Genomic DNA, 26895 nt, shown 5'->3' on the forward strand with positions numbered 1-26895 from the left:
AGTAATTGTTTCTGCATCTTATTTTTTGTACATGTAATAAAGAGTAGGCAGTTTAACTTGTTGATTAATTTTATTAATATTGGTGTTGCATATTTTACTTGAGTCGAAGTTTATTAAAACTCACACAATTATATTTTATTATTGACATTTTTATGTCATATACATAGATAATTAACAAGAAAATCTCTTTCTTTAAATTACTACTCATATACTTAGGAGTATACATTTTCAAAGATTTCTTTATTCAAGTTATGTATGTATCATAGACACAAGTATTCTACAACAAGTGCAATTTCTTTGGGCTAATATATACAGTAGCATTCTCCAATTAATTGACACATGTGTATATATTATGATATAAGATGAAATAAATTAAAATAGCGTTGTTATTATTATTATTATTGAGTTTTAAAATAGCTTATTATTGTGGTGAGAGGGTATACTCAATTGGTTGAGGCCCTCCATCTTTCATAGTGTAATTTTGTGTATATATATATATTACCTTTTGTGTACTTTTCCGATATCATTTCCCAAATACGTACTTTATCCAATATAGTCGGAAGGGCGGGTACATTCGTTCTACCGATTCAATTTTGCTACTCACTACTCTATAATATATAAACTAAGTCAATCCCTTTGTCCTAAAATATGTAATATATTATTTTTAATAAGAAGAATTATAATTGATAAGTATTTTCTATATAATTTTGAATATTAAATTAATTTCATCTAAAAATTGATTTCCAAAAAAATAAAATAAACATATAGTTTTTATACATTTTGATTTGATACACCCGTTAATTATATGATAAATAAAATTATAATTTTACTATATCCCTCTTAATGTAATAATTTTCTTTCGGCTTTGCGATAATAAGTTATTTATATGTAATTGGAAATAATTAAACCATTGATAGCAATGATAAAATAAAGATATGGCAGAGAGAGTATATTAGAACGGAGAGTATATTGATATAAATATTCTTTGTTTGGTCAATGGTCAATGGTCAATGTGAAAAAATACGTTTGTGTTGGTCCAATGTAAATTGAAGGTTACATAATTAGTGGCAAATTCCTTTAATGATCTCACTCCATTCTTATCTGTAAGTTTGCTGAAAATGAATCACAAGTGAAAAAGAAATAAAATAATTACTCTTGCCAATATTATTTTAATTGTAATTAATTAATTAATTATTGGTATTGGTTTAATTAATTATTTTCTATTATATATAGAGTGGTCTGTCCCCTTATTTTTCTCACAGACACCGATTAAATTTCCGAAATCTACTTATCAAAAGAGGTTCTACTGTTTTTTCTCTCCACGAAAATGGCAGATACATTGAACCAAAACACCTTCTCTAACAAGAAGAGATCGTCGGGTTCCGATGACTGTGACCATCACGATGATACCTTATTCGTGAGCAAAAAACAATCAAAATCGCTTGTATGGGAAGATCCAGCGGCGGCTTTAGCCAATGCTCGCCATGAATTCGGTGAACACGGTGGCGTTAACATGTCCATCGAGGCCTCCGCCACCTTCACCGTCATGGAACCGGAGACGATGCGCCGCATGTTCGCCGGTGAACTTGGTCCTGACCGTGATTTCTTCATCTACAGCCGTCATTTCAATCCGACGGTGCTCAATCTCGGTCGCCTCATGGCGGCGCTTGAGGGAACGGAAGCTGCTTACTGTACGGCTTCCGGCATGTCGGCGATATCATCGGTGATGCTACAGCTCTGCAGTTCAGGTGGACACCTGCTGCCTTGCCCATAATTTTCCCCCTTTTTAAATAGCTATACATACATTTTAATTTTAATGATCATAATTTATATGTAGCAATATATTGAAATGGAGTCATGTGTTGGTTGTTGCTCATCAAATTGTGCAGGTGGACACGTGGTGGCTTCGCAGACGCTGTATGGTGGGACCCATGCGTTGCTCACGCATTTTTTACCAAGGGCTTGTAACATAACGACGTCGTTCGTGGATATAAGGGATTTGGAAATGGTCAAGGAAGCTATAGTTGAAGGGAGAACAAATGTGCTGTATTTTGAGTCGATTTCAAATCCGACGCTGACGGTGGCTAACATCCCGGAGTTGAGCAGGATAGCGCATGAAAAAGGTGTGACAGTGGTGGTGGACAACACTTTTGCTCCGTTGGTGCTGTCGCCGGTGAAGCTGGGGGCTGATGTTGTTGTTCATAGTATTTCCAAGTACATTAGCGGTGCAGCTGACATCATTGCAGGTTTGATTTTACTCTATTTTGGTCCTTTCACTTACATCATTCATTACACGAAAATTGTACTATAAATCTCTGTAAAAGGAAATCATTCATTGCAAATTTGAAACGTAATTAAAATGAACAATGAATCTTAATGGCAAATTTTGATTTCCTATTCCTGAAAAAAAAAAATGGTCCATAAGCTCAAACTGTATTATTTATAGAACCATTATTTTTTGCAATTGTAATTGTAAAGTTAGTTCTTTCACCAAACTTTTTATGAGAATAAATACTACATATTCGTTCAAAAAATTAATTTGATTTACTTTTCTTAGGAATACAAAAAGATGGTACTCAATAGTTAAGATTAATTGAGGCAATTCTAAAATTCTCTCTTTCTTATAATTCTTGGTATGCATATGTTAAATCTGCACGTATTGAAAACAAAAATGAAATTGTATTAGTAATTAGCAATGATGTTCTACTCATGATTATTGACAATTGATAGAAGTCCATATTGTTGTAATCATATTTTCCACCTTCTATTTCTTTTTCCAAGCTCATCCACATCGACACGTAAATAAAGAGAAATATTGTGAAAAATGATAGTCGATAATTTATTTTTTATAAAAGGTTGAAAAGACTGATTTTAGGGACAGTGTTATAACACGTGCTTAATTTTTGGTGTGTTTACATTATTGGATGTTGGTGCTCTTTAAATCAGACTTAAGAGATAAGATTTCACGTGTTTTCTTAATTGGATTTGCTACCTTGAGTTTTTATTTCCATTTTGGTACAAACATTTATACTACTTGTAGTATATTTGTGGGTTAGTATTAAATTATTATGTATTTATTTTGGAAAAATACACAAGTTTACTATGTCCCGTCCGTCCAAATAGTTTGTAAAGTTGTGCATGTACATGTGATATAACTGACATGTACCTACCTACTTGATGTTGAAGGGTGATCACATGTGTTCCAAAATATTTATAAAAGCCCTATATGATATGAGATTTCAAATTTAAAATTTATGATTAAAATAATTGTTAATTTTATATATTTAAAATTTATGATTAGTATAAAAATTATGTATTATAATTTTTCGAATTAAGTTCATATGAATTCACGAATGAACTTCTAAATTTGGTCCTAGTTATATTAGTAGCAGTAGTGGGTGGTCATATTTTTGGCTTAGTTATTTTAGATAATAAACACGTGGCTTTTGCAAATAGCAAAATGAACTCATCAGAAATGGAGGTCATCTTCATAATTGTTTTAATATAATATTGTCTTGTTATATTTTAGCTCTATTCTCATAGGAATATTCCTTCGTATTTTTTTTTTATATATCAGACAAAAGTAGATTCGGTTGATCTTGATAGTAGGTTATAAATATGCATGTTTTTTTTTTTCAAAAAAGAAATTATTGTGACTTATTCTCATCAAAGGTTCATCTTCAATTTATAATTTTTTTAAAATTATTGTTCTATGATCTTATCCTATCCTATCTTCAATCTATTTTAATAATTAGTAATTAATAGTGGTCTTATGGTATTTAAGTTTATTTTATTTTTACTTATTGTTTAGCTATCCCGAAACATTATACATTGAACTCAAAAGACCATCAATCATTATTTATATAAATAAATGTATTATTATTATGTACTGAAAGACACATACATTCTTTTTGTTTATTTTTCCGAGACATTTTGGGACTACATTCTTGCATGTCATTGAGTTATTGTATTTCAATATAATATCCTGATTAAATAATTTTGTTAAGATAAGATGATAATTCATTGTTTAATGGAGCAGGTGCTGTTTGTGGGCCAGCAAGTCTTGTGAACTCCATGATGGATCTTCATCAAGGGTCTCTTATGCTATTGGGCCCAACTATGAACCCGAAAGTTGCGTTTGAACTTGCAGAAAGGCTTCCTCACTTGGGGCTGAGAATGAAAGAGCACTGCAAACGGGCTTTGGAATATGGTACTAGGATGACCAAACTTGGGCTCAAAGTGATGTATCCAGGCCTAGAAGACCATCCAGATCATGTACTTATCAAGTCCATGGCTAATAAAGAGTATGGTTATGGGGGAATTCTTTGCGTGGACATGGAAACTGAGGAACGTGCGAATCGTTTGATGAATGTCTTGCAAAACTTTACCCAATTTGGGTTCATGGCTGTGAGTTTGGGATATTACGAGACTCTCATGTCGTGCTCTGGCTCTAGCACAAGCAGCGAGCTGAACAATGAAGAGAAGGAGTTGGCTGGGATTTCACCTGGATTGGTGCGGATGTCAATTGGGTATAATGGATCATTGGAACAAAAATGGAGCCAACTTGACAAGGCATTATCTAAAATGCCCTTCTAGTATTATGTTACCTTTTCTTACTAAAAATAAATAAAAAATGATTGAACCTTGTTAAGATGCTAAGGTGCTTTGTTTTGCTTTATGATCCTACTTTTTATGTAGTATTATCAACTTCGGCCCATGTTTGTGTTTCAAGTATGGTGTCTGCAGTAATAACGTACCTTGAGGTGTCATTTGCAATTTTTCCTCCTTTTATGTCCCTGGTATTAATTAAATAAATTTATGTGGCGCAAAAGTTTATATTTTCATATCATTACCATCTCACAAGTTATGTTTGATATGATCTAAACAACTTATGACTACACATAGGTTGAATCATTAAACAGAAATACTAAAGAACGATATTTTTATTTACTATTTTATGTAACCTTAAATATTCCCCCTTTTTTTTTTTATTCAAACTCATTTATTTAACCTAATTTATATCTAATCTATATTCTGACATAGGCCAAGACAAGACACCTTCCCACCTACTTCCACTCAGCAGCTTTCCCTGATTATCATATACAAAAAGATCTATCTTCAATATCACGGTAATAAAATTAAGTATACTAGAAGATTAGAAATAATATTTAACTACATCACTGTTAATAAAATTGAGTGTGCTAATAGATCATAAATAACATTTTTACTGCACAAGAAATAAGGATAAAATGTGAAAGCATTGCACCTCCTAGCCCTAGCTGTGATATTACACTCGACATGCCATTATTGTATACCAAAAGCATGTTACAACTTACAACAATTCACATCAAAATATTCTCCATACCATAATCCCTAAAATGAAACCGCCTACAAACCAAATGGTCATTCAAATAAAGATATTCGTTAGCACACAACTAATATATCCCGTGGATTATGTAATGACACATTAGTCTAAGTTGATAATTTTAAATCGCTAAAGAATCATCTGTTATCATTCCTGTACATGATACAAAGAATTCAAATGAATGATTTAACTTTTAGGTTACATTTTTGAAGGTTAAATCTAAGGTAAGTTATTTTTTATGAAATATTTATTAAATCCTTATTCTTTTTAAATGAGAACTATTATTGCATAAAATCAAATTTTGATATATCTCTTATGCTTTGGAGGGTGTTTGGATTGACTTAAAAGTTAGTCAAAGCTTGATCACTCAATCCTTAAGAAAATTTTATAACATCATAATTACTAGACTAAACTTCCTACTCATATCAATACTTTTATAAAAATTATTTTAAAACCAAAATTTAACCTCCATATAGTATATACCATGTATTTTTCCGGCGAAGGCACGCTTGACACCCCTTGGATCCGCCCCTGTTGGCAAGATTAAAAATAAATTTACAATGATTCAATAAGTTAAAAACTAAAAGTAGATCTTCCCCTATTATTTTTTTAAACTTAAATATTACTTTTTTAGTCAATTGTTAGTTCTTTGCTAAAAGACCAAAAGAAAATCTATAGAAGTCTTTTGGATTCCAGTTACGTTGTGCCAACTGGGTCATCTCGCTAAAGCCCAGTTCCTGGGGAGAACCAATCGAAGCCCAATGGACTTACATCACTTGACTATAACCCTAGATATAAATTGATTTGCAGATGAAGGAACGGCAGAGTAAGAGAAGAATTGGTGGTGAGAGGCGGAGAAAATGCAGATCTTCGTGAAAACTTTGACGGGTAAAACCATAACCCTCGAGGTTGAATCCAGTGACACTATTGACAATGTCAAGGCCAAGATTCAAGACAAGGAAGGTTTGTTTTTTTATACTCTCGCTAAAGTATTAACACACTCATTTTCTTTTAAAATCATTTGAGTATAAGGATTTTTCGTATGTGTGTTCTGGTGCTGTAGGAATTCCTCCAGACCAGCAAAGGCTGATTTTTGCTGGTAAGCAGCTAGAAGATGGCCGCACTCTTGCTGACTATAACATTCAGAAAGGTATAGATTTAATTTATTGGTCTATATGTATTTGAAATTGCCATTGTTAACTGATTCAGTCTTCCTCCTGGTTGATTGCTAATTTAGCTAAAAATTTGATGCATTTTTGTGGGTTATTGTTTTTCTAGCTAGAATTTCATACTTTCTTTTATGGAATTTAGCTAAAAGTTGATGCCTTTTTATGGGACACCTGTGAAAATTGCAGAGTCGACTTTGCATTTGGTGCTGAGGCTTCGTGGAGGAATTATTGAGCCTTCTTTGATGGCTTTGGCTAGGAAGTACAATCAGGAAAAGATGATTTGCCGCAAGTAAGTCTTTCATTGAACGAATGTTGCTCCTTTTATCTAGTTTTATTGTTCTGATCATGTTTGTGCTAGTCGTTGTTTTCCTAATACTGCTAGTAACCAAGAATTATTTTCTACTGAATTGGAACATTATCAGAGTAGAGTTGTGTATATTTTCAATGTGATTGAAACACCATGAAAGTTTAAACAGTTCCATGTTCATTTCTTAAAGTTTGATTATCAAAATTGATGTACTTGTAGACGTGTTAATATAGCTGGAAGTGGGATAAAGTTTAGCTGTGTCAAAACTTTTTTTTTTGGGTACGGTTAATGCATGTTTGTTTCTAATTATTTCCTTATTTCTAAAGGTGCTACGCTCGCCTACATCCCCGTGCTGTCAACTGCCGCAAGAAGAAGTGTGGGCACAGCAACCAGGTTCATTTCATCAGACTGTTCAAGACACATTACAAAACTGTTATATGTTGATTTCTGACTTTTACCATTTATTTGGTGTTGTTGCAGTTGAGGCCTAAGAAGAAGATCAAGTAGATGGTGATTTTGAATTTCTGTCAGCATGTAGTTGCTCATGTTGAGAAACGGATTAGATTTGCTTGTTCAATTTTATCCTAAAAACTTTGATGAATTTGTGTTTTATTTGTATCAAAGATTTTGATCATCTTTCTGTGTTATATTTTCCCAAGTGTTCCAAGAACATCACACACAATAGATGTCTTGTTGACTTCCTAATCGTAATTTCAAACAAAATTAGAAATGCTAATTGGATCTCAAGTAATGTTTTCTGTTTCCTATTTCATTTTGCTTCAGAATTTGTGTGATTACACAAAAGTTGTTGTATTTTTGATGATTCACTTTAAGTAAATTTCGTCAGTAGTGAGTAGTGAAAATTAAATATAACAACTTAATTTTTAGAAACTTTGCTAACTGCTTGGTTTCCTTATTAGCCGTTTTTGTACTGAGTTGAGAGTTGTGAAATAAAAGAAAAGTGCATCTTAGATATGCATGGGGTGTTCACCTACTGTTACTTAACACCCATCAAAGGTGTTTTGGTGTTACTGCCAACTACATTATACATGATTTTGTTTGACTGTCACTTAAACTGAAAAGTAATATAATAGATACTCATGTGACATTGTTTGAGCTGAATTACGTCGCCAAAAAGTGTATTGGACATCACTTACCTTCCCCGTTTCCTATCTGTGACAGTTTCTTTCTACACCTCTCGTCAAAATTGGAAAAACAAAGCGCTATGAGTATCGATGCTTATCTAAGATGACATATAATATATCTCGAATATAATACCCCTATATATCTTCGAGTATGAAGTTCTTATGAACAACAACATATCATGAGGAGGTTGGATATATTGGGTACGCATAAGGAGAGGTAGAGGTTGGAATTTTACTGAGAGCTTAACTCCACTGCAGAGCTTTCTTGACCTATTTGTTTAAACCATCTTTGATTTTGTAGATGCATACAAGTATGAGTTTTAATTTGGCAGTACATATTAATATATTACATGTCATTATTCATCATTCATTTTAGGTTGACAAAAAGATTGTGTAACAGACAGCAAAGTTTCAACACTAAAATTCCCACAATGGTGATGTACAACCAGTATCATGAAGAAACGTTCTGGACTCGAAGTTGAATTCATTTTCAATCTCCGATAAGCCATCAGCTATTTGTGCCATGTCTAAAATATCAGATTCTGCTCTCAAGTAGTCAATTCCCCTGCTGCCAAATTCTGGTGCAAAATCATCTTGTTTCACTTCCGTTTCTGATTTTTTATTCACATCTTTCTCATTGTCATCCTTTTCCATTAACTTTTTAAGTCTCTGCAGCTGTAAACATAAAGAATATGAGCGATTCATCCTACAGTCCATCTTTTTGAACTTGTAGAGTCTGTTGTGCGTGTGAAGATTGTTGAAAAGAAAAAAATAAACTTCATCATATATACAAGAGTAATGGTTCAGCCTAAGACGGTCTGTGTTAATTAAGAGTATCTTTAGTTTTTAGCCTATCAATTGGAACAAAAAAATAAGTTACCTGGATGAGGAGGGATTCATGCTCTTTTTTGAGTAATTCATACTTGGAACCTAAGTTGTCATAACTGATTTGAAGCATTCTATACTCCAATTCAAGTTGCTTCGATTTCGATCTAGCTCTCTTGTTCTGAAACCATATAGCTACTTGTCTTGGCTGCAGTCCAAGCCTTTTAGCCAGTTGCTGTTTTGTCCTCAATTCAGGCCTTGACTCTGTCTCAAACATGTTTTCTAATGACTTAATCTGCTCATCATTGAACCTTCTTCTCATGTTGTCGTTGCACTTACTTGACATGATTGATTCACCCCAAATCATGTCTGAGTTTGTTGGAGCCATTTTCAGTTCTGCTTTTAATTTCAACATATATGTAGGCTCTTATTATATAAATAAATAAAAAATAGACGACTGTCCACATTTGGTGGGCCGTTATATGTTTTCTAGTATAATGACAAAATAAAGACGAGGTGTCTGTCTATCTTTGATGGTACACTTGTTTTTAATTTCTTTCTTAATTTTATCCTCTTAATGGCACTTGAGAATAAACAGAGATGGATTTTTCTTCTTTTGCAAAATGATTTATTAGTTCTTTTAATACATTAGGTGAATTGAATCTCCATGACGTACACGTTTAGTTTTGGAGTGTTATGATTATATGACGATATAATGTAGGCATGTTTATAAAATGAACAAGGATACTCTATGAATAGTAAGTTAAAACAGAAATAGTAACTTTTAACCTTCTTAACGTACTATTTATCTTCTTCTTCTTTTTAAATCTTTTCATAGTTTTTGACATATTTTTCGTGGCTGAATACAAGTCTTTTTTGCTTTTGTTTGATGTATTAGGAATTCACTCTGGATAAAAATGATGAAAAATATACAGTATTATTTTGAAAATGTTCTATATTTTAAACCAAAAAAAGACTTTGTTCGTGCACTTAATTAATTAGTCGACGAATTACAAATGATGAGTCCACTTCATCTTCAATATGGGAATTGAAGACCGCAATATTGTATAAAGTGAATTGGGAAATGGATAATTGCGTGGGACATAAGCAAAGATATTCTGTCCCGTGACCAATGGTGCAAAGACACTTTCCAATTGTATCAACACGTAAACCTACTTACGTGGTCTTATCCATTTGTTTTTAATTCCAACTTTGCTTTTCATAGGTTCCATTTTTCTTTGGATCTTTTCATAAAAGGAAAGAAAATAAGACTTTCTAGTGTGAATTCCCGTGTGGGGTTTGAGGATTTGTGTGGTTGCTTTTGGATATTAGTACTAATCATCATCATCATGTGTATTTGAACATATATACATAATATCAATTGTCAATTGAGGAAGAGACACATGTTCAAATGAAAGAGTTTTGTTGTTATTTGCACTGTTATCTTGTGGTGATATTTCTCCTCCTTTCAAAAATACGCAATTTATATCTACCAGAGATAACTTTATTAGGAAGCATTTTATTTTATATTTGAAATTATATTTAATATCAAGTACCAAATAAAAAACAAAAATAACAATTATAGATTAACACTAAATTAACTTTGTCCACTATTTTTTTGAGAATGTAGATAATCCTGATATCAATATTTATATGTATCTCCAATCAAATTCATTGGAGTTGCACAATTTAGGAGTCAGAAGGGGAATGACATATCAAAGGGCTGAGTGTCTACCAACCAAAGCTTAGGCATATACCAAGAATTTAGATGCAGCTAGCTTCTACTTTTTCCAAACATAAAAAGATATAAGAAAATTAGCTCAAAACAGTGAACACTAGGTTGTAGAAAAGGCCCATATAATGAGATTGAATATATGAACTTGGTTGGGCACTTTGATATTTAGAGATTGAATATGTATGATACATAGAATACCAAGTTGACAATTTGGGCCAAGCCCACCAACTGTTATCCTGCAAACTTCCCCTTCCCTAACAATGTAAAAGAAAAGTATATAGGCTCAGCTCAAGTGTTTGTTATAGTCAAAAAGGAATTATAGGTGTTGGTCAACCTAACTTCTTTCTCTCTTATGAATCAAAATTTGGATTACCTACTTACATATTAGCTTATTTGCTATATTTCTAAAATAAGCTTATTTTTTGAATAACTATTTTGGTAAGAAATCTACTCTTTTATAAGACTTAAAACAATTATTTTTTCATAAAATTTGCCTCACTTTTTAAAGATTGAACACTTTTAGCTAGAAAATTTTGCCAAACAAACTATGATTGACTTGGACGGTACCCCCTCAAAACATTAAAAAATTCTCGTTATATCAAAAGCTAATTAAGGAAGAGTAAACAAAAAATAAAACTAATTAAGTCATTGTCGGAATCTCCTGTTGCAGAGTTATGTACTTGAGTATGTAAATGGTAATGCAAGTGAAAGGTTGACAATGTTTGTATTGAAGCATTGGAGGGAATTGACTCTTGGAAAGGAATCAAAAACATGTATTCATTACAACGAATCAATGTGTCGTGGTAGAGTTGCGTTTACCAAATCAAATACATTTATAATGTTGGGACTTAAAAAACTTTTTTTATCTTAAAATTTTCTCATTTGTTACATAAAATTGAATTAATTGTCCTGAAATCTTGGGCATTCACCAAAAATGACTCCACCTTTTTCTCTACTTTCCCAACTACTCCCATGCACCTTTTTTTCGAGATATATTTATACTTATACTAAGATTTTATTATGTGTCTGAACTTATTTTAGTAATAATTTTTTATTTTTATTTTACGTGGCACTATCTTGTGGGTCCAACATTAGTTGATTTTTTTTTTTTTAAATTGGTATCACGTAGACTGAAAAGGAATAGAAAATTATTTATAAAATAAGTTTAGAATAATAAAACCTAATTATAATATAAGTGTGTATCTGAGATACATAGTTTAGAGAGTTACTTATGCTTTTTTTCCCTTTTTCTTTTTCATAATCAGTTTTTTAATTTGTACTAAATTGTGACGAAGCACTCAAATGTTGATTTTTTTTCGTGTTTTTAACTAACGCAACTTTCTAACTCGTCAAATACAACTATAAACGAAGCAAGAGACATGGGTTTTAAGTTGTTTGATTGATGATTTGTAACAAAGCACTCAAATATACTGCATATATATTATTGTTGTTTCAGTCATGATTTTAGTGAGTTGAATGAAGTTGTCTATATATAATGTACGAAAAATTGTATATAATGACAAATTAATAAATAAAATTAAATATAATAATCACACTTTAATTTAATTGTACCATATAAGTAATTGTTTGTCAGTCATCTCTCTCAAAGTTTCGTTCGCCACTCTCCTTCTCTCGCTTACTTTCTCTCATTTTTATACAAACACAAATATGTTTCTGTTTGTATAAAACGAGATAAAATTGTAAACATACATATATTTTTTCATTTTTCTCTCTCAGATCTCGCTCACCACTCTCCCAGATTTCGCACCACCCTCGCCTTTATCGCTTATACAAACAGAAACGAAATATATAAATCGCGATTCTGTTTGTATAAAGTGAGAGAAAATTGTATATACCCTTGCAAATACATATATTTTCGTCCTATACACTTATAATTATACAATACAAATATTTCCTGTCCAATTTTCTTTTGTCTTTTTCTCTTTCTCGATTTTTACATACACAAATTATACAATTAATTTGTATACAACTGCTTTCTTTTGTATATGTATATCGAATTATACAATTAATTTTTTTGTATATATATCAAATTATACAATTAATTCTTTTATATATGTACGACGAATTATACATATTTATGGTTATTATAAAGTACAATTATATAAACTTTGTTATAATATATAAATATAAATTTTCTTGTAATTAAAGTTATATTTGTGAAGCAAAATTCTAGGGTCAAGCCCATAGTGTATTGGTATAATATGTGTGATGTTGTGGGGGGTCAATCACAAAATAGTAGGGTCAAGGCCCATAGTGTCTGTTGGTTTGCTTTTATGACTTTGTTTGTCCATCCTTTATTTATTATCTATCTATCCCCCACTCCCATTCATTCATTCTCAACAAGCTACAACTTTTTTTAAAAAAAAGCAGAGTGAGCAGTGGGACCAACCAATGGCTAGAGCCAGTATTGGCTCAGCCACTCCTATCTCCTCCTCCTTCCACCGTCTCAAAAAACTCTCTAATTCTTCCCCTCCCTTACACGTCACCTTCCGCCGCCATTTAAATACTAGCTGCGCCACCACAATGTCGGACGGCAAGGCTCCTCACCCATCACTACAAGTCACAGGCGGAGCTCGACACAAGTTTTTATCTGCTTTTAAATCCCTTCATAATCCATACAATCCCTATCCCATCGTCTCTGGAAATCGCCATATAGAAACTATTTTTGCAGCTTTCTTTAGGGACGTTCCTGACCTTCGTCTCCGCCGAGAGTGTTTGCGGACTAAGGATGATGGTTCCATCGCTCTCGATTGGGTATCCGGCGACGATCGCAGCTTACCTCCCGACTCCCCGCTGCTCATTTTGCTTGTGGGTCTTGCTTCTTATCATAAATGGACATTGGGCATAACATTTCTATAAAGTTAATTGATTATACAACATTTGCAGCCGCTCTAGTTTAGTTGAATTGTTTTTAAAATTTATACAGACTAATAAATTTTGGCAACTTTAAGTACACACTCGCATGTGTATATAGAATGGAACTGTGTACTGATGAGAGAAATTGCAGCCAGGTCTGACTGGGGGAAGCGATGACTCGTACGTGAGACATATGCTGCTGAGAGCTAGAAGTAGGGGTTGGAGAGTTGTGGTGTTCAATAGTAGAGGATGTGGTGATAGTCCTGTGACAACTCCCCAGGTACTCTCATTCATTACTTTGGTTGATTCATATGTTGGAAATTTCCTCCCCATTCATACAACTATGTATTAGTTTTGATGTGATATATAGTGATTTTTGGCCAATGCTTAAAAATTGTTGGTATGGTTAGTTGATGGTAATCGGTAGCCCCTTTTGTGGACGGTTGATATGTGGGTGTCATTAGTGTTGATATGAATATTGAGGATCCTGATCAAAACAAAATTCACTTTTAAAGTCCTATAGGAATTGGAAAGTCTTTCCTCCTCATTGCAGGGGCGGAGCTACCCCTTCGGTGGAAAATTATATTATTTATACATGGTTAAAATAAGTTTATACGTATATAATAATATATGCCGAACGCCCTTTCGGCTATATATTTCTACAGATTTTGAAACCCCTTATTAAAAATGCTGCTCCGCCTCTCCTCATTGCTTTCATCATTGACGAAGAAAAAAAGAAGTATATGGAGAAAGCTAACAAGTAGAACAATTATCTATATGATTGCCCATTTTGCTTGTTTTTTTTCTTTTTCGGTTCATTATATTATCTGTGCATTGATGCCCGTTTCTTTTTTAATTTGATTTTCATAGAATTGCAGGAATGATCTACATGAACCAAATATAAGTTTCTTCCTCCATTGCATCAATTATTAGATTGAAACTCTTCAAAGTTGATTATATCTCTTGTTTATGCAAATAATATGGACTTTTGTCTTCGAATGGGCTAAAAAATTTATCTTCACAAAATGTCGGTTCCCCTCTCTTGCTTGACATGATCTGGTCTCTTTCACCAAGTGATTTCAAAAAAGGTTTAAAACATAGTGAATGAAAACAAGTAAAAAAGGTTTTTCAAGTCCACCCTATAGTTCAACTACGGAAGATTTCTCCTTTCTCTTGCTTCAATAGTATATCTAGATAAAACAATTTGGTGGGTTGGAGGTATGCAACCTTCAATTGGCTGAGAATAAAGTTAAGTTGATAATGAAGTTATTAGCGTAATAACTCTGTAAAATTATACAAGACCTTCATGTGAGAAATATATTAAATCTGGTGGACATTTTAATTGTAGATGTCCTTGTCAAGTTGAAATCAAACTTACAGACAGTGAATGGTTGCCTTGGTGGTTGTATGATTTAAAGATTGTCCAAGAAGGCAAGATCTAATGATTGATGATACCTCCAAGGGTACAGTGAAGATCCTTTAGAAATTTATTATAATGTAATTCTTTAAGGGAATTAGAGTGCCTCTGGGTTAGGGGAGGAAGCAAATAAGGGGGACAAATATCTTTGATAAGAGCCTAAGAAGGGGAAGTGGGGAGTTATTTGTTGTTCTTCTCTAAATTCTCAACTTTCATATCTTTTGGTCCTAGATACTTTTCTTCATCTATACACCTTCAAACTCGCAATCTGGCTCATACCAGAGTATCAGACATAACTTTACGTCTAAGTTTTCCTAGGAAAAATAGGAAATTAATGTATATTTCCATTTTTCGCATAGAAAGGAGTTCTCTATTCCTGAATTCTTCATGTGTACTGTAGACTTTCTAAAGTCTGATTTATAGCTCCTTGTTGAACTTCTGAATTTTCTGATAATTAACTCTATTATAATATTATCATCACTATACCTCTATATTAAAGCCCCATTTTCACCTATAAAACAATATAATTAACTCCATTATTCCCAAACTTGATCAGCTTTATTTCTCAAGTGGTACTGGTCAAAGTGTTGTAGATTTTTTAGCTCGTCAATTTGTTAAGATAAAACATACAACTGCTCATGAATCAGTTGAATTAAGGTGAACCATATAATTTTAAGATATTACTCTTCCTCTTCTAAGTAATGTCAAAATGCAATCGTCTTTGCCATGTAAAAGTTATCTATTCATTTTTTGTTGATAAGCTAATTTATGCAGTTCTATTCAGCTTCATTTCTTGGTGATATGTATGAAGTGGTGGCACATGTCAGCAATCGCTATCCAGCGGCAAATTTATATGCAGTAGGTTGGTCTCTTGGAGCAAATATTCTTGTTCGCTACTTGGGACAGGTAACTCAATCAATTCACTTTGTGCTTATGGCTTATCAATGTTCCTCCTTCATTTGTCCTTGTATTGATCTACCTTGCATCTTCAGTTTGAGCTGTTCTAAAGAATGCTATGGTGAACTTGTTAGCATATTTAAATTTTAGAACTGTAATTGGGCTGAGTATTGATGATCTGGCTAACATCATACCGTTTCTTTAGAAAAGGTGAACTGAATGTTTGAGCTGTTTTAAGAATGCTATGGTGTACTTGAGGAAAAATATTTAGCTGCGTCACAATCTTCTTTTTCTCAACATTTCTTGTGCTTAGTATAACTGAATGTTTGTCAATAGAATTGAGTTTCATGAGCTATCAGATAATTAGACCATCTAGTAATGGTGTTCCATTTTTCGTATAAAGATCATGTATATTGGCCAGCGCGCACGCATCTTAACAATTTCACCGGATATCTTCTACTTCTCATTAGCACAAGCTCGGATAACTGAAAACCTAATCTCTATCACCAGGTTATTGAGATTATTCCGCCGTAGCCTGATTTAAGTCTACATAAAAGAGATTCAGTGTTGTTGCTTAAAAAACTAAACTAGAAGGGGATGTTACAGTAACATGTATTACCTTCTTTTATCCCAAGTAGATCCTTGAGACGTCTCGATAAACACTTATTGAACTAGAATTTTTTTTAATCATATTGAACATTATCTTTGGAGTCACTCTACAGATCTACAAAGGGAGTCAACAATAAATGTTGAATGGGTACTACGTGTTATCTTTTTTCTGGATCAAATTTGAACAGCTCTTTAAAGAAAATTGACTGCCAGTTGTTGTATTTGTCTTCAACAATATTGCCTATCAGTTGCATTATTTGTATTTTTAAAGACAATCTATAGGCAATGTAATAAAGTCGGAGTGGATGGAGCACTTGAATTCTTATACTGCTTTCTAATAACTTTTTTGTTTAATGATGCATCAATCGTCAATTTAACTAGAGTTAATAGAGGTGGGGGTGCTTGACTAATTGGTCACAAGTATATAGGCGTTCACTGTAGTTGTTATTTTAGTTTGTGTTTACCTTACAATCCATTGGCCTGAGTTCATTATTTTAATTTATCTACTTGCTGGAGTCCATGTACTGCCCATCTCTCATATTTTATTGTTTCATTGCAGGAATCTCATTCTTGCCTTCTCTCAGGTGCTGTTTCCTTGTGCAATCCTTTCAATTTGGTCATTGCAGACGAAGATTTTCACAAGGGCTTTAACAATGTCTATGACAAAGCATTAGCAAATTCTCTTCGCAAAATTTTCAAAAAGTAATTTCATAAGTCAGTTTTCCTTTTTTTCTCAGGATACATTTGACCTCTTTTAAACTAGATCTCTTGTTTATAGGCATGCTCTACTGTTTGAAGATATGGAAGGTGAATTTAATATATCATTAGCTGCCAATGCAAAAACTGTTAGAGAATTTGATGATGGACTGACACGAGGTATTTATTCTTGTATACATTAATACAAGAGATGTATATGATTGCATCTGAACTTACAGTAATTGCCTTCAATTTTGCAGTTTCATTTGGATTCAAGTCCGTGGATGATTACTATTCTAACTCAAGTAGCTCAGATTCCATTACAAATGTCTGTACACCTCTGCTTTGTATCCAAGTAAGTTTGTTTCATCCGTTTACCCTCCATTGTTCTTATCGTACTTTAGATTCATTTATAGATCTACAGTTCATGGTTAGGAGAGTTATAGTGTACACTTTTCTTGGATAAAACCTGAACATCATATCATATAAAATCCCATGCAAGAAAGCTGAAACTTGAGAGAGGATAGATGTTTAACTTTGTGTTTTCTTTAGACAATACATATTTTAAGTTATCTGTTGTAGGATATTTTCCCATTTATGCAACTTGGTTAACTTACTATCAAATAGACGTCACACTTTTCATTTGAATAAATGAATTACTTCACTTGATAAAATGCGAAGGATTTTTATGAAATGTAATTGGGATCAGATTCTAGGAAAAGCAATGCAGCAACTATTACTCTTTCTCCAATATACTAGTGTAGAGAATTACATTTTTTCATATTTGAGTCTCGGATCTTTATAAGAGATAGACAATTTGTCTAGAGTATTGCAATGACATAATAAAAAGTCTTATTGTGATTTAAAGGGAAATATTCCATCTCTTTGTGATTCTCCTCAAAAAAAGAAAGGAGGAAAAGCAAAAGAGAGGATGAAAGGGGAAAATAGAGAGCTAAAAGATATAGTAGTTTACTTATCAAAAAGGGATTATATTTGTTAAGATTCTGCAAGTGGTAACTAAGACAAAATGCAAAGTTAACTTACTCTTTTTATTTGTGGAGGCTGCAAATGATCCAATTGCTCCAGCTAGAGGAATCCCTCGTAAAGATATTGAGGTAGATACTATCTTCATTCTCATAGCCTATTTTATTTTATTGATATTTTCTCATTGTTTGTTCATATGCAATTCTACCAAAATATTCAATTTTACTTTCTGAAAACTTACATCTCAAAGGAACAATTTTAAGGATTATGTTTCAAGTATGAAGAAAAAAGACATTGGCAAGTGGCAACAAAGTAAATTATGCTCAACTCCATTTCATTTTTATCTAGTAGATTAATAATATTGCATCTCAAATTGGATGTCTTCTTGACTTGGCATGTGTCTCAAGAGGAGCTAAAATAAATATCTTTGGTGGTATATGGAAAGACAAGTAAGGATCCAGTAATGACTTATTGATTTACTTATGGAAAAGGATCAATTTGTTTATGAAAGAGTTATTAGCCCTAATTTAATTTGTGTGCTTTAAAAAGTATACAAGAAGGCTATTCTCACACACCAAACATTAGTTTGAGAATAAAAGATGATAGGTGGATATTCTTGGAGGGAGCATCTTTAAGTGTAACTAGAAAGACTGACTAATGACTATGATCCTCTAAATTAATATGAAATACTCTAATTTATGACCCCGTCAGTGGGATTACACGGGGTATGTTATTGTTGATAGTATCGTAGGGAGTGAAATTTTATTGATAGATGCCTGCAATAAGAAGATGCTGGCAAGAGGGGTTACAACCCATCAGTTGCAGTGCAACCTATTTTTAAGGATAATTACACTTTTTTTTCCTTAAAAAGTTTGACGAATCTTTTCCTTCTAGATAGTCTGCTAAATTGCTGTTGGAATTGACTTCCAAATGTACCTTTGCATTGTTCATTTGATCCCTAAGGTGTTAAAGAAGCCCTAGTACAAATTGTAATCAACACTTGAAAATAAGTTAATTTGGGTTTGATTCATTTATCAAGTGGTTTCACATAAATTGGACGAAGTGTATTGTATCTTAGTGCATTAAGCTAGTTGGCATTAAAGAAGCTATCACATGCTAGTTGAGACTTGAGACCAGTCTAGGAGAATCAACTCAGGGGCAGAATCTACAGTATAAACGTTGAGCAGGTTCAACTGAATAAGTAGCTTCAGTTGAGATCCCAATAAATACGTGTTAAAAAACATTAGATAGGGACAAATAATATGTTCTGAAGCAAAAAATCAAATGAACTATGGGTTCAGAAGATACAAACCCATAAAGTTCAAATCCTGAATCTGACTCTTGTTCAATTGTATGAGTGCCTACACAATGTATTAAGTTTGTTCTTGAAGACATACATTGCAGCTAATCTTTGTGTTGTTCCCTCAGGAGAACTCAAACTGTATGTTGATTGTAACCCCTAAAGGAGGCCATCTTGGTTGGGTGGCAGGTCCTGATGCACCACGGGGATGCCCATGGACTGATCCACATGTGATGGACTTCTTGGAGTATATAGAACATGATAAATCTACTTCAGCTGCATGTGCTAGCAATCAGGAGACTATGAACAACGGTGTTACTGAACGATTCCAGCACCTTGAGGTATAGCAACAAGGTGTCGAATTCAAATATTTCATCATGTTGTTATAGGCACATATCAAGCACTGGCTGACGAGACAGTAATGTATGTATCATATATCATCAAATTTTGGCGACTTCTTGGTATTCATGCGTTGCAACATGGAGCCTATTCTTTGATTATCCACCACCATCCAATAATTATATAAACCATAGTGTTTGGTGAAGCTAGTCAAGAACAATCCATTAAGGAAATTTTCTATTTAGAAGTTACAATTCTATGCTCCTCATTGAAGATGGAGTTTACAGAAGTTAGAGACTGACACCTTATTTGGATGGGCATTGGATTGTTAGTTTAAATAAATATAATGCTTTTTTTTATTGTTACTTAAACTTTATTGCATTGCATTGTTTAAATTCAACTTAGATAATAACAAAAAGACCGATTTCATGTAATGACTGATTTAATGTGATTGCATTGTGATCTTAATATTTCATCTCATTTTATATTTATTTATTATTTAAAAATTATATTTCATCTTTTATCATACTTTTTCGCAGTAACTCTACCCATATCCTTCTTTTTTGGTACATTTATCATTCAAAATATGGATGGTTGACATGATATAACTAACAATGGATGATGATGTAATTTTCCCCCCTTTTTTTTATGTACTAGGACGTCTAAATATATTGAGCTCATTTATTTGAGTACTCTTTTGTTGTTAGCTGTAAAGTATGCATAAACATATGAGAAATAAAAATGACGCTTCGGTTTTAAACAAGTTAGAAATAGTTAGGTGAACAACACTATCAACTTACTAGATCCCTTGCCGGTTAACAACTTTGTTTTGTCCTTCCTAGTTTGTGTACATGAATTACAAATAAAAATGAGCGGAAATTGTATATAGTGTTATAGTCATTAATTCTCCTGAAAGAATGTGACGAAACAAACAAAAGGCTCCATAGGAGCATTTGTCGCAACAAAAACTATAGTTAGGAGCTATGCAACACAGATCACTGCCTACGTCGAGAAAATGAGCGGAGTTAAGAGTAAGCAACTATTTATGTTGACATGAGCATTCAGGAGCACTGATCACAATTAAATTCGACCAAATATTATATTACCCCCCCCACCCCCACCCCCCACCCCCCATTTTTTTTTATGCCCTTTTGTTTTAAATCTGATTCATTGGAGTTGCACAATTTAGTGACCGATCTATGGCTTAGATAGACAATCAACAAAAATGGTACGTGATATCTTTTTTTAATTTCATGACCCTAATATTTGGATTAGGTTAAAAATCGACCGATCTCAAACCTAAATCTTATTAAACTTGTCTTGAGGTCAATTTTGGCACAAACGTGGGAGTTGCAAACTTGGACTTCAGTTCTTCTAAATATACTTAACTTAATCGGTGATAAACTATACTTAAGTTCTAATTCTCTCTTATGTATCAATTTGGATTACTTAAAATAGGCTTATTTTGAATTTTAAATCTATACATTATTTGGAGTAACAATTAATGTTTGATTAAACTGTTTAAAAGTTTAAATAAGTATTTTGATAAGACATCTACTCTTCTCTTAAAGCTTATGCTACTCTCCCAAAATAATTATTTTTAACCCAACGTCTCACTTTTTAAAAATTGAGCACTTTTAGCTAGAAATTTTGGCCAAACAAGCTATGATTTACCCCCTCAAAAAATTAAAATATTTCTCTTTATATCAAAAGCTAAATAAAGAAGAGTAAACAAAAAAAAAAAAACTATTTAAATCATTGTCGGAATATCATTATCTCTTGTTGCAGAGTTAGTAATTTGAGTATGTAAATGGTAGTGAAGCCAAAAGTTAATGCAAGTGAAAGGTTGACAATGTTTGTCCTCTTTTGGTTGAAGCGTTGGAGGGAATTGACTCTTGGAAAAGAATCATAAACATTTATTCATCAAAACTTTTACTAGAATCTTTTGTTTTTTAATATCAATTCATAATATTTTTTGTTAATATAAGGACAAATGAATGTGTTGTGTTTACCAAATCAAAGACATTTTATAATGTTGGGACTTAAAAAACTTTTTTATCTTAGATTTTTCTCGTTTGTTACATAATGCAAAAGAATCTTTTATCTTTCTCTTTCTATCTCCCAACTTTGTAATAATTTAATTTAATTGTTATAATATGTGATTTCTTGGGTAGTGAAAAAGCATGCATCAAAAAGGACTCCACCTTTTTCTCTACTTTCCCAACTACTCCCATGCACCTTTTATTCCCTGAATGATTAAAAACGTCCAAAATTAATCAGTTTTTTAATTTGTACTAAATTGTAACAAAGCACTCAAATGTTGATTTTCGTGTTTTTAACTAACACAACTTTCTAACTCATCAAATACAACTTGGAAACAAAGCAAGACAGAGGAAGTATAGACAATGTCAGTGAGATTTTTCCATACAAATTCATATTCAATCGGCTAATTAATTATTTCATTTTTTAGTCTGCATTTGAAATAATTCAAATTTGTATTCGTTTGGCATATAAAACTAGTTGTATCGATATTTCTTTCGTTCATTTTTAATTGTTATGTTTTTTTTTCTGGAGTCAACAAAAACATCTTTAAATAAATATTATACGATATATTTTTTCATCATACTAATATGAAAAAATATTACACTTTATATATAGTCTTCTCGTATAGTTTTTAAATATATATTTTTTATTTTAAAATATCAAATTAATATAATCTAATATAATTTTAAAAATTAATTAAATTAACTTTTAAAGAACAGTATATAACAATTAAAAATAGCGGGAGAATTATGAAACATGAGATCTAGTGGCTAGCTGTGATGCAATTTGCAAAGAATAGATGCAAATTTGAAGGCAGAGTTTGTGTATAATACGAGTTGGTAGGTCACACCCAAGGAGGAAATGGATGAATACTAGTATTTTAGGAGACATGAAGTCAAAAAGTAGTATTGTCAATTCATGATTTCCATGTATGTAGTAATTAATGAGTGTGTGTATATATATATACCCACTACTATACTGCTAAAACTAAATTGCAAAGTATTAATTGCTGCAAGGTATAGTGAAAATCAGTGCAGCACCTCGAGTCAATGAAGAAAAAAACACAAATTCTATTCAAACCGTGAAAAAAAGAAAAAGTAATTTAATGTTTTTTCTCACTTTTACTACTAGGGACAAACCCTACTTTTAAAAAAAAAAAAAACTCAAATAAAAAATTGTCGACCCTCTTATCTTTGATCAGTTCTTCTTTGAAAAATTTTTCAGTATCAAGTCAAGTCACATGTACGACGGGATAATAGTTTATGATTTACTCTTAATGTCAAACACATCTTTTCAGAATTTTTTCTACATTTCAGATAGCATTAGAATATAAAACAATTTTGTTACTATATTATTTGAAACTTTTTCGGTTTTGGTTTACAAATAACAATGTTGTTGGCCATATCGATATCGATATTATGTACAGCGATAAGAGGGAAAATGGACCACATTAACATTACACCTTGTAGGTAGGGAGGAAAGCTGGCAATGTTGTTGAAAAATTTGGATTTGAATTGAATAGAGAACAAAAGGTGCTTAGCCTTGTGAACAACAAAAGTCTCCTTTATTTCATGCAAACAAAATTTTAGTAATTTAAGCAGAAACATGAAAAAAAGGCTAGATGTTGCACTATTTTTTTTCTTAAAAGTTGATTGATTTTGCCCCTTTTTAACTTTTCAAGTTTGACTCCTGGAAAAAACTTACACTAAAAAATGAATAGATTAACACTATTCAAACGGATCAATCATCATCATTAATCTATAATTTGTTTACAAATCCACGCTTAGATATCTCTTTGATTATTAAACAAGGAGATTAATTGGGTTGTTTTATGAGGAAGTTAACCCGGAATACCAAAATAAAGAAGGGTTGAAAGTGTCTTTTCACAAAAATGAGGCTGACCAAGTCTGTCCTAAGCTTAGAAAATGAAGTTACACACTGAACGAGGGTCCCTTTTTTCATGTCACCACATTTATTGTTTTTTGTTTTTCTCTTAATTATATAAACTTTTCTACATTTTATCACTATAAATTAATTATCAATTCATAATAGCTCATAAATAACAAAATTGTTATATCCATCTTTTTGTTATCATTTTTATTTTTAGAGTTAAATTATAATAATTTTAATTATTATTTTAAGATACATTTTTTTTATCATATTAATATGTAAAAAATTATAATTTATAATTTTTTAATATTTAAATTTTTTTATTTAAAATATCAATTTAACGTAATCTAATTTAACTTAAAAAATTAAAAGTTAACTTTCAAAAAACGCAACATGACAAGTAATTGGATTCATGTACGACTAACTCCATTGATTGTATTGGCAAGGTTCTATAGGAAATAGAATAAATAATGAAAAAAATCCCTCTCCAATAATAGAATTTGAAGACTTTTTGTTATGCAAGTTTGTCATTACTCTCCTTTTTACATAATAATTAAAATGACTTAAAACTTAAATTTTTAATCTCGTTCGAAATAAAAACTTCTTACCATGGTGAAGGAATCCATCAACTTACATTCCGTAATGTAAGGTAAGAGTAAACAAAGACTTTAAAATGCAAAAATCCATTACATTATCGGTTCATATAATGTATAATACACAAGAACATATAACCCTACACAAATGTTTATTTGTCATACTACGTACGTAAAAGATTCCTTTTTCAATTTTACTTGGACAAAATCCTTAAAATTGGCCCAGATGCTGGTTCTCAAGTTTTCTCGTTCAAAATATTATTTCACCCTATTTATGCTATTAAATACTATATGTTACATCTCGTGATATACGTTTTACTTATTATTTTTATCATTAATTCTTTTCTTCTCCTGATATTTCTATATCCTAAGATGATTCATTATTCTTTGTCCAGATTTTATTTTATTTATTTTTAATCTTTCCCCCTTTTTTAGCTGACTTTCTGGGTATGATTTTGAGAAAAGCTTACATGATGATTATATTAGGTCATGTATTGATAATTGTCCCCCTTTCTACTTTTTTATTTTTTTTATGGTATCCTCTCACTGTCTACTTTTTTTCTTTGACAATATTACACCCAAAAAGTTAATTTACGACGTACGTAACAAAATCAACAGAATTATTTCGTCCTTTATAAAAAAGCAAGTTGTCAATAGCGCTTATCAAATAGATAGATTAATCCAATAATGTAAAATAACATGGTAGGTACAAGTTGTCATAATAATTAACTTGAGAAACATTCAAATATGCTAAAATAGACTGTGATTCAACTGTTTTATGGTCAACTTTACAATGTGTTACGCTTTGATAAGTGCTAAGGTTCTAAACATTATATTTGACATCCACCCATTAATGTAAAGTTTAATTTGGACTTAGAATACTCAATGTCTTTTGAATGGTACCAAAATTTTGTAAGTAAAATATTCTGATCTTTTGTGAATACATCTTAATACCATGGTCAATGTACGGAAGGATCCATATGATAGTATTGACATGCGGTTCTAATATCATTCAACATTTAGATCATTGAATTCTTTTAATTTAAAGTAATAGGTATTGCGATTGTTTATACACTTTTGTTTCTACACTCTACATGTGGAATTATATATTGTTGTTTCATTAATGATTTTATTGAGTTGAATGAAGTTGTGTATATATAAATAGGTTAAAGTCAAGGGGAGAGATGGTGACACATGAAGAGAGGGAGGGAGTGTATTGGTATAGTATGTGTGATGTTGTGGGGGGTCAATCACAAAATAGTAGGGTCAAGGCCCATAGTGTCTGTTGGTTTGCTTTTATGACTTTGTTTGTCCTCTTTCTTTGTCCATCCTTTATTTATTATCTATCTATCCCCCACTCCCACTTGTTCATTCATTCATTCTCAATAGGGATCCCTCTTCTCTTGTACATTGTTTTCTTAATTTCTTCTCCATCCCATAGATCATATGGAGGAAGTTCTCTCAGTTGAGGGGAATGTTGTCTGGCTCGAGGTCACCAATTAGATCCATAATCCCTATATATACCATGCTTTTCAAAAAAAAGATTTATAATATGAAAAGGGGTTATGAATCATGTGTTAGTGTTGTCGGACCAGGCTTCATTCCCCCCAATTGTTACTCCTCTAGCTAGGGGAAAAGGGTTCATTTGATAAAAATAGTTACATCCATCACTATGTAACTTTAGTGACAAAAGCTAATATTTGGTGTAGTTTTAGTTTTGTATTTTGTAGGTTGTGGGATACGGTCATTATTAGGTAAAAAATGTTGTTGGTGGACAAGAGCAGATTGGTGTAATGATGAAGATATTTGACTCATTTCCTGCCAAGGTAAAGCAGAATGAGTTTATGCTTGTGTCAGTTTTGAATTAGTATTGCATATCATTAGCTTCTTTTTTCTCATCATTTCTTCTTGAACCTCTTCTGTCTCTTTCCTCATTATTTCTTCATACTTCCCCACATGCATGTCATATAATATTTCCATTCCTTTCATAAACTCGAAACATTTTCTCATATATTAAGACATACTTTACTTCAACGCTCAAGTGCTTAAAATATTAATTTCTCATGTTATGTTATGTGTTAGATCTAGCTACCACAATTATTTTGATAGAACGGTAGAAATAATATCTTGACAAACAACATTATCATATAAAGATTTTGACTATATGTATTCCTTCATATATTATGTGATTTCTTGTTTCCTTTTTCTCTCATGTATATCTGTTTTTATTGATGACAGGCAGGCATATGGAAATAATGTATATCCTAACTTGTATTGTGTACAAGATCTTGTGACATCATCATCCACAGATATCTCTTCACATGAATAAGAGGTCATTCCTCATTTTGGGTTAAAACTATAGAAAAAGTGTGAAAGAATATGATTCATTCTAAGCTTTTGTAAAGTTCTTTTCAAAGAAGATCTATTCTTTACCAGTGTTATAATTTAAGTTTGCATAAATTGTTTAAGTTCTAGATGATATGACAAGTTACTATAACATGTAAAAAGTCACATGATATATAGTGTAATTACTTTTACTCGGTTATCAATTATCCTGAATATATTTTGATGTGAAATGAAGATGGTATAAATTACATAATGGATGCAACATTGCATATGCACTTTGGAAATTGAAGCTGAATCCTGTCGTCCCTTGGCTCTATTACATTCTTGTAAACTGCTCCTTTTCTTTGATGGGATGTTT

At 32.0% G+C, this 26895-nt stretch overlaps 4 protein-coding genes, 1 long non-coding RNA gene and 1 other non-coding gene across 6 annotated transcripts; 5 read left to right on the forward strand and 1 right to left on the reverse strand.

The window, feature by feature from the left end:
- The first annotated feature begins 1087 nt into the window (after positions 1-1087).
- On the forward strand, positions 1088-4844 carry LOC101263926 (methionine gamma-lyase). The gene is made up of 3 exons (XM_004245409.5): positions 1088-1748; positions 1890-2246; positions 4040-4844. Exons 1-3 carry the CDS (start codon positions 1328-1330, stop codon positions 4594-4596), a joined length of 1335 nt encoding a protein of 444 aa, XP_004245457.1. The 5' UTR covers positions 1088-1327; the 3' UTR covers positions 4597-4844.
- Positions 4845-6188: 1344 nt separating this feature from the next.
- On the forward strand, positions 6189-7606 carry LOC101264240 (ubiquitin-ribosomal fusion protein). Its single transcript, NM_001330775.1, has 5 exons — positions 6189-6328; positions 6429-6515; positions 6721-6823; positions 7168-7234; positions 7322-7606. The coding sequence occupies exons 1-5, from the start codon at positions 6226-6228 to the stop codon at positions 7346-7348; spliced, it is 387 nt and encodes a 128-aa protein (NP_001317704.1). The 5' UTR covers positions 6189-6225; the 3' UTR covers positions 7349-7606.
- A 653-nt stretch (positions 7607-8259) lies between these two features.
- LOC101263630 (homeobox-leucine zipper protein ATHB-7-like) lies at positions 8260-9351 on the reverse strand. Its single transcript, XM_004245408.5, has 2 exons — positions 8867-9351; positions 8260-8661 (listed from the first exon to the last, which is right to left on the reverse strand). The coding sequence occupies exons 1-2, from the start codon at positions 9224-9226 to the stop codon at positions 8404-8406; spliced, it is 618 nt and encodes a 205-aa protein (XP_004245456.2). The 5' UTR covers positions 9227-9351; the 3' UTR covers positions 8260-8403.
- Positions 9352-12875: 3524 nt separating this feature from the next.
- LOC101263340 (embryogenesis-associated protein EMB8) lies at positions 12876-20133 on the forward strand. The gene is made up of 8 exons (XM_004245407.4): positions 12876-13375; positions 13575-13703; positions 15615-15746; positions 16906-17048; positions 17125-17222; positions 17303-17397; positions 18104-18157; positions 19455-20133. Exons 1-8 carry the CDS (start codon positions 12959-12961, stop codon positions 19671-19673), a joined length of 1287 nt encoding a protein of 428 aa, XP_004245455.1. The 5' UTR covers positions 12876-12958; the 3' UTR covers positions 19674-20133.
- Positions 20134-25029: 4896 nt separating this feature from the next.
- Positions 25030-26832, forward strand: LOC138337661 (uncharacterized). Its single transcript, XR_011211050.1, has 2 exons — positions 25030-26017; positions 26430-26832. It is a non-coding gene; the product is annotated as an uncharacterized lncRNA (long non-coding RNA).
- On the forward strand, positions 25625-25825 carry MIR166b (microRNA MIR166b). The gene has a single exon (NR_107986.1). It is a non-coding gene; the product is annotated as a microRNA MIR166b (primary transcript).
- Positions 26833-26895: the final 63 nt, after the last annotated feature.

Source organism: Solanum lycopersicum, chromosome 8, assembly GCF_036512215.1.
Source record: "Solanum lycopersicum chromosome 8, SLM_r2.1".
Lineage (NCBI taxonomy): Eukaryota > Viridiplantae > Streptophyta > Magnoliopsida > Solanales > Solanaceae > Solanum > Solanum lycopersicum.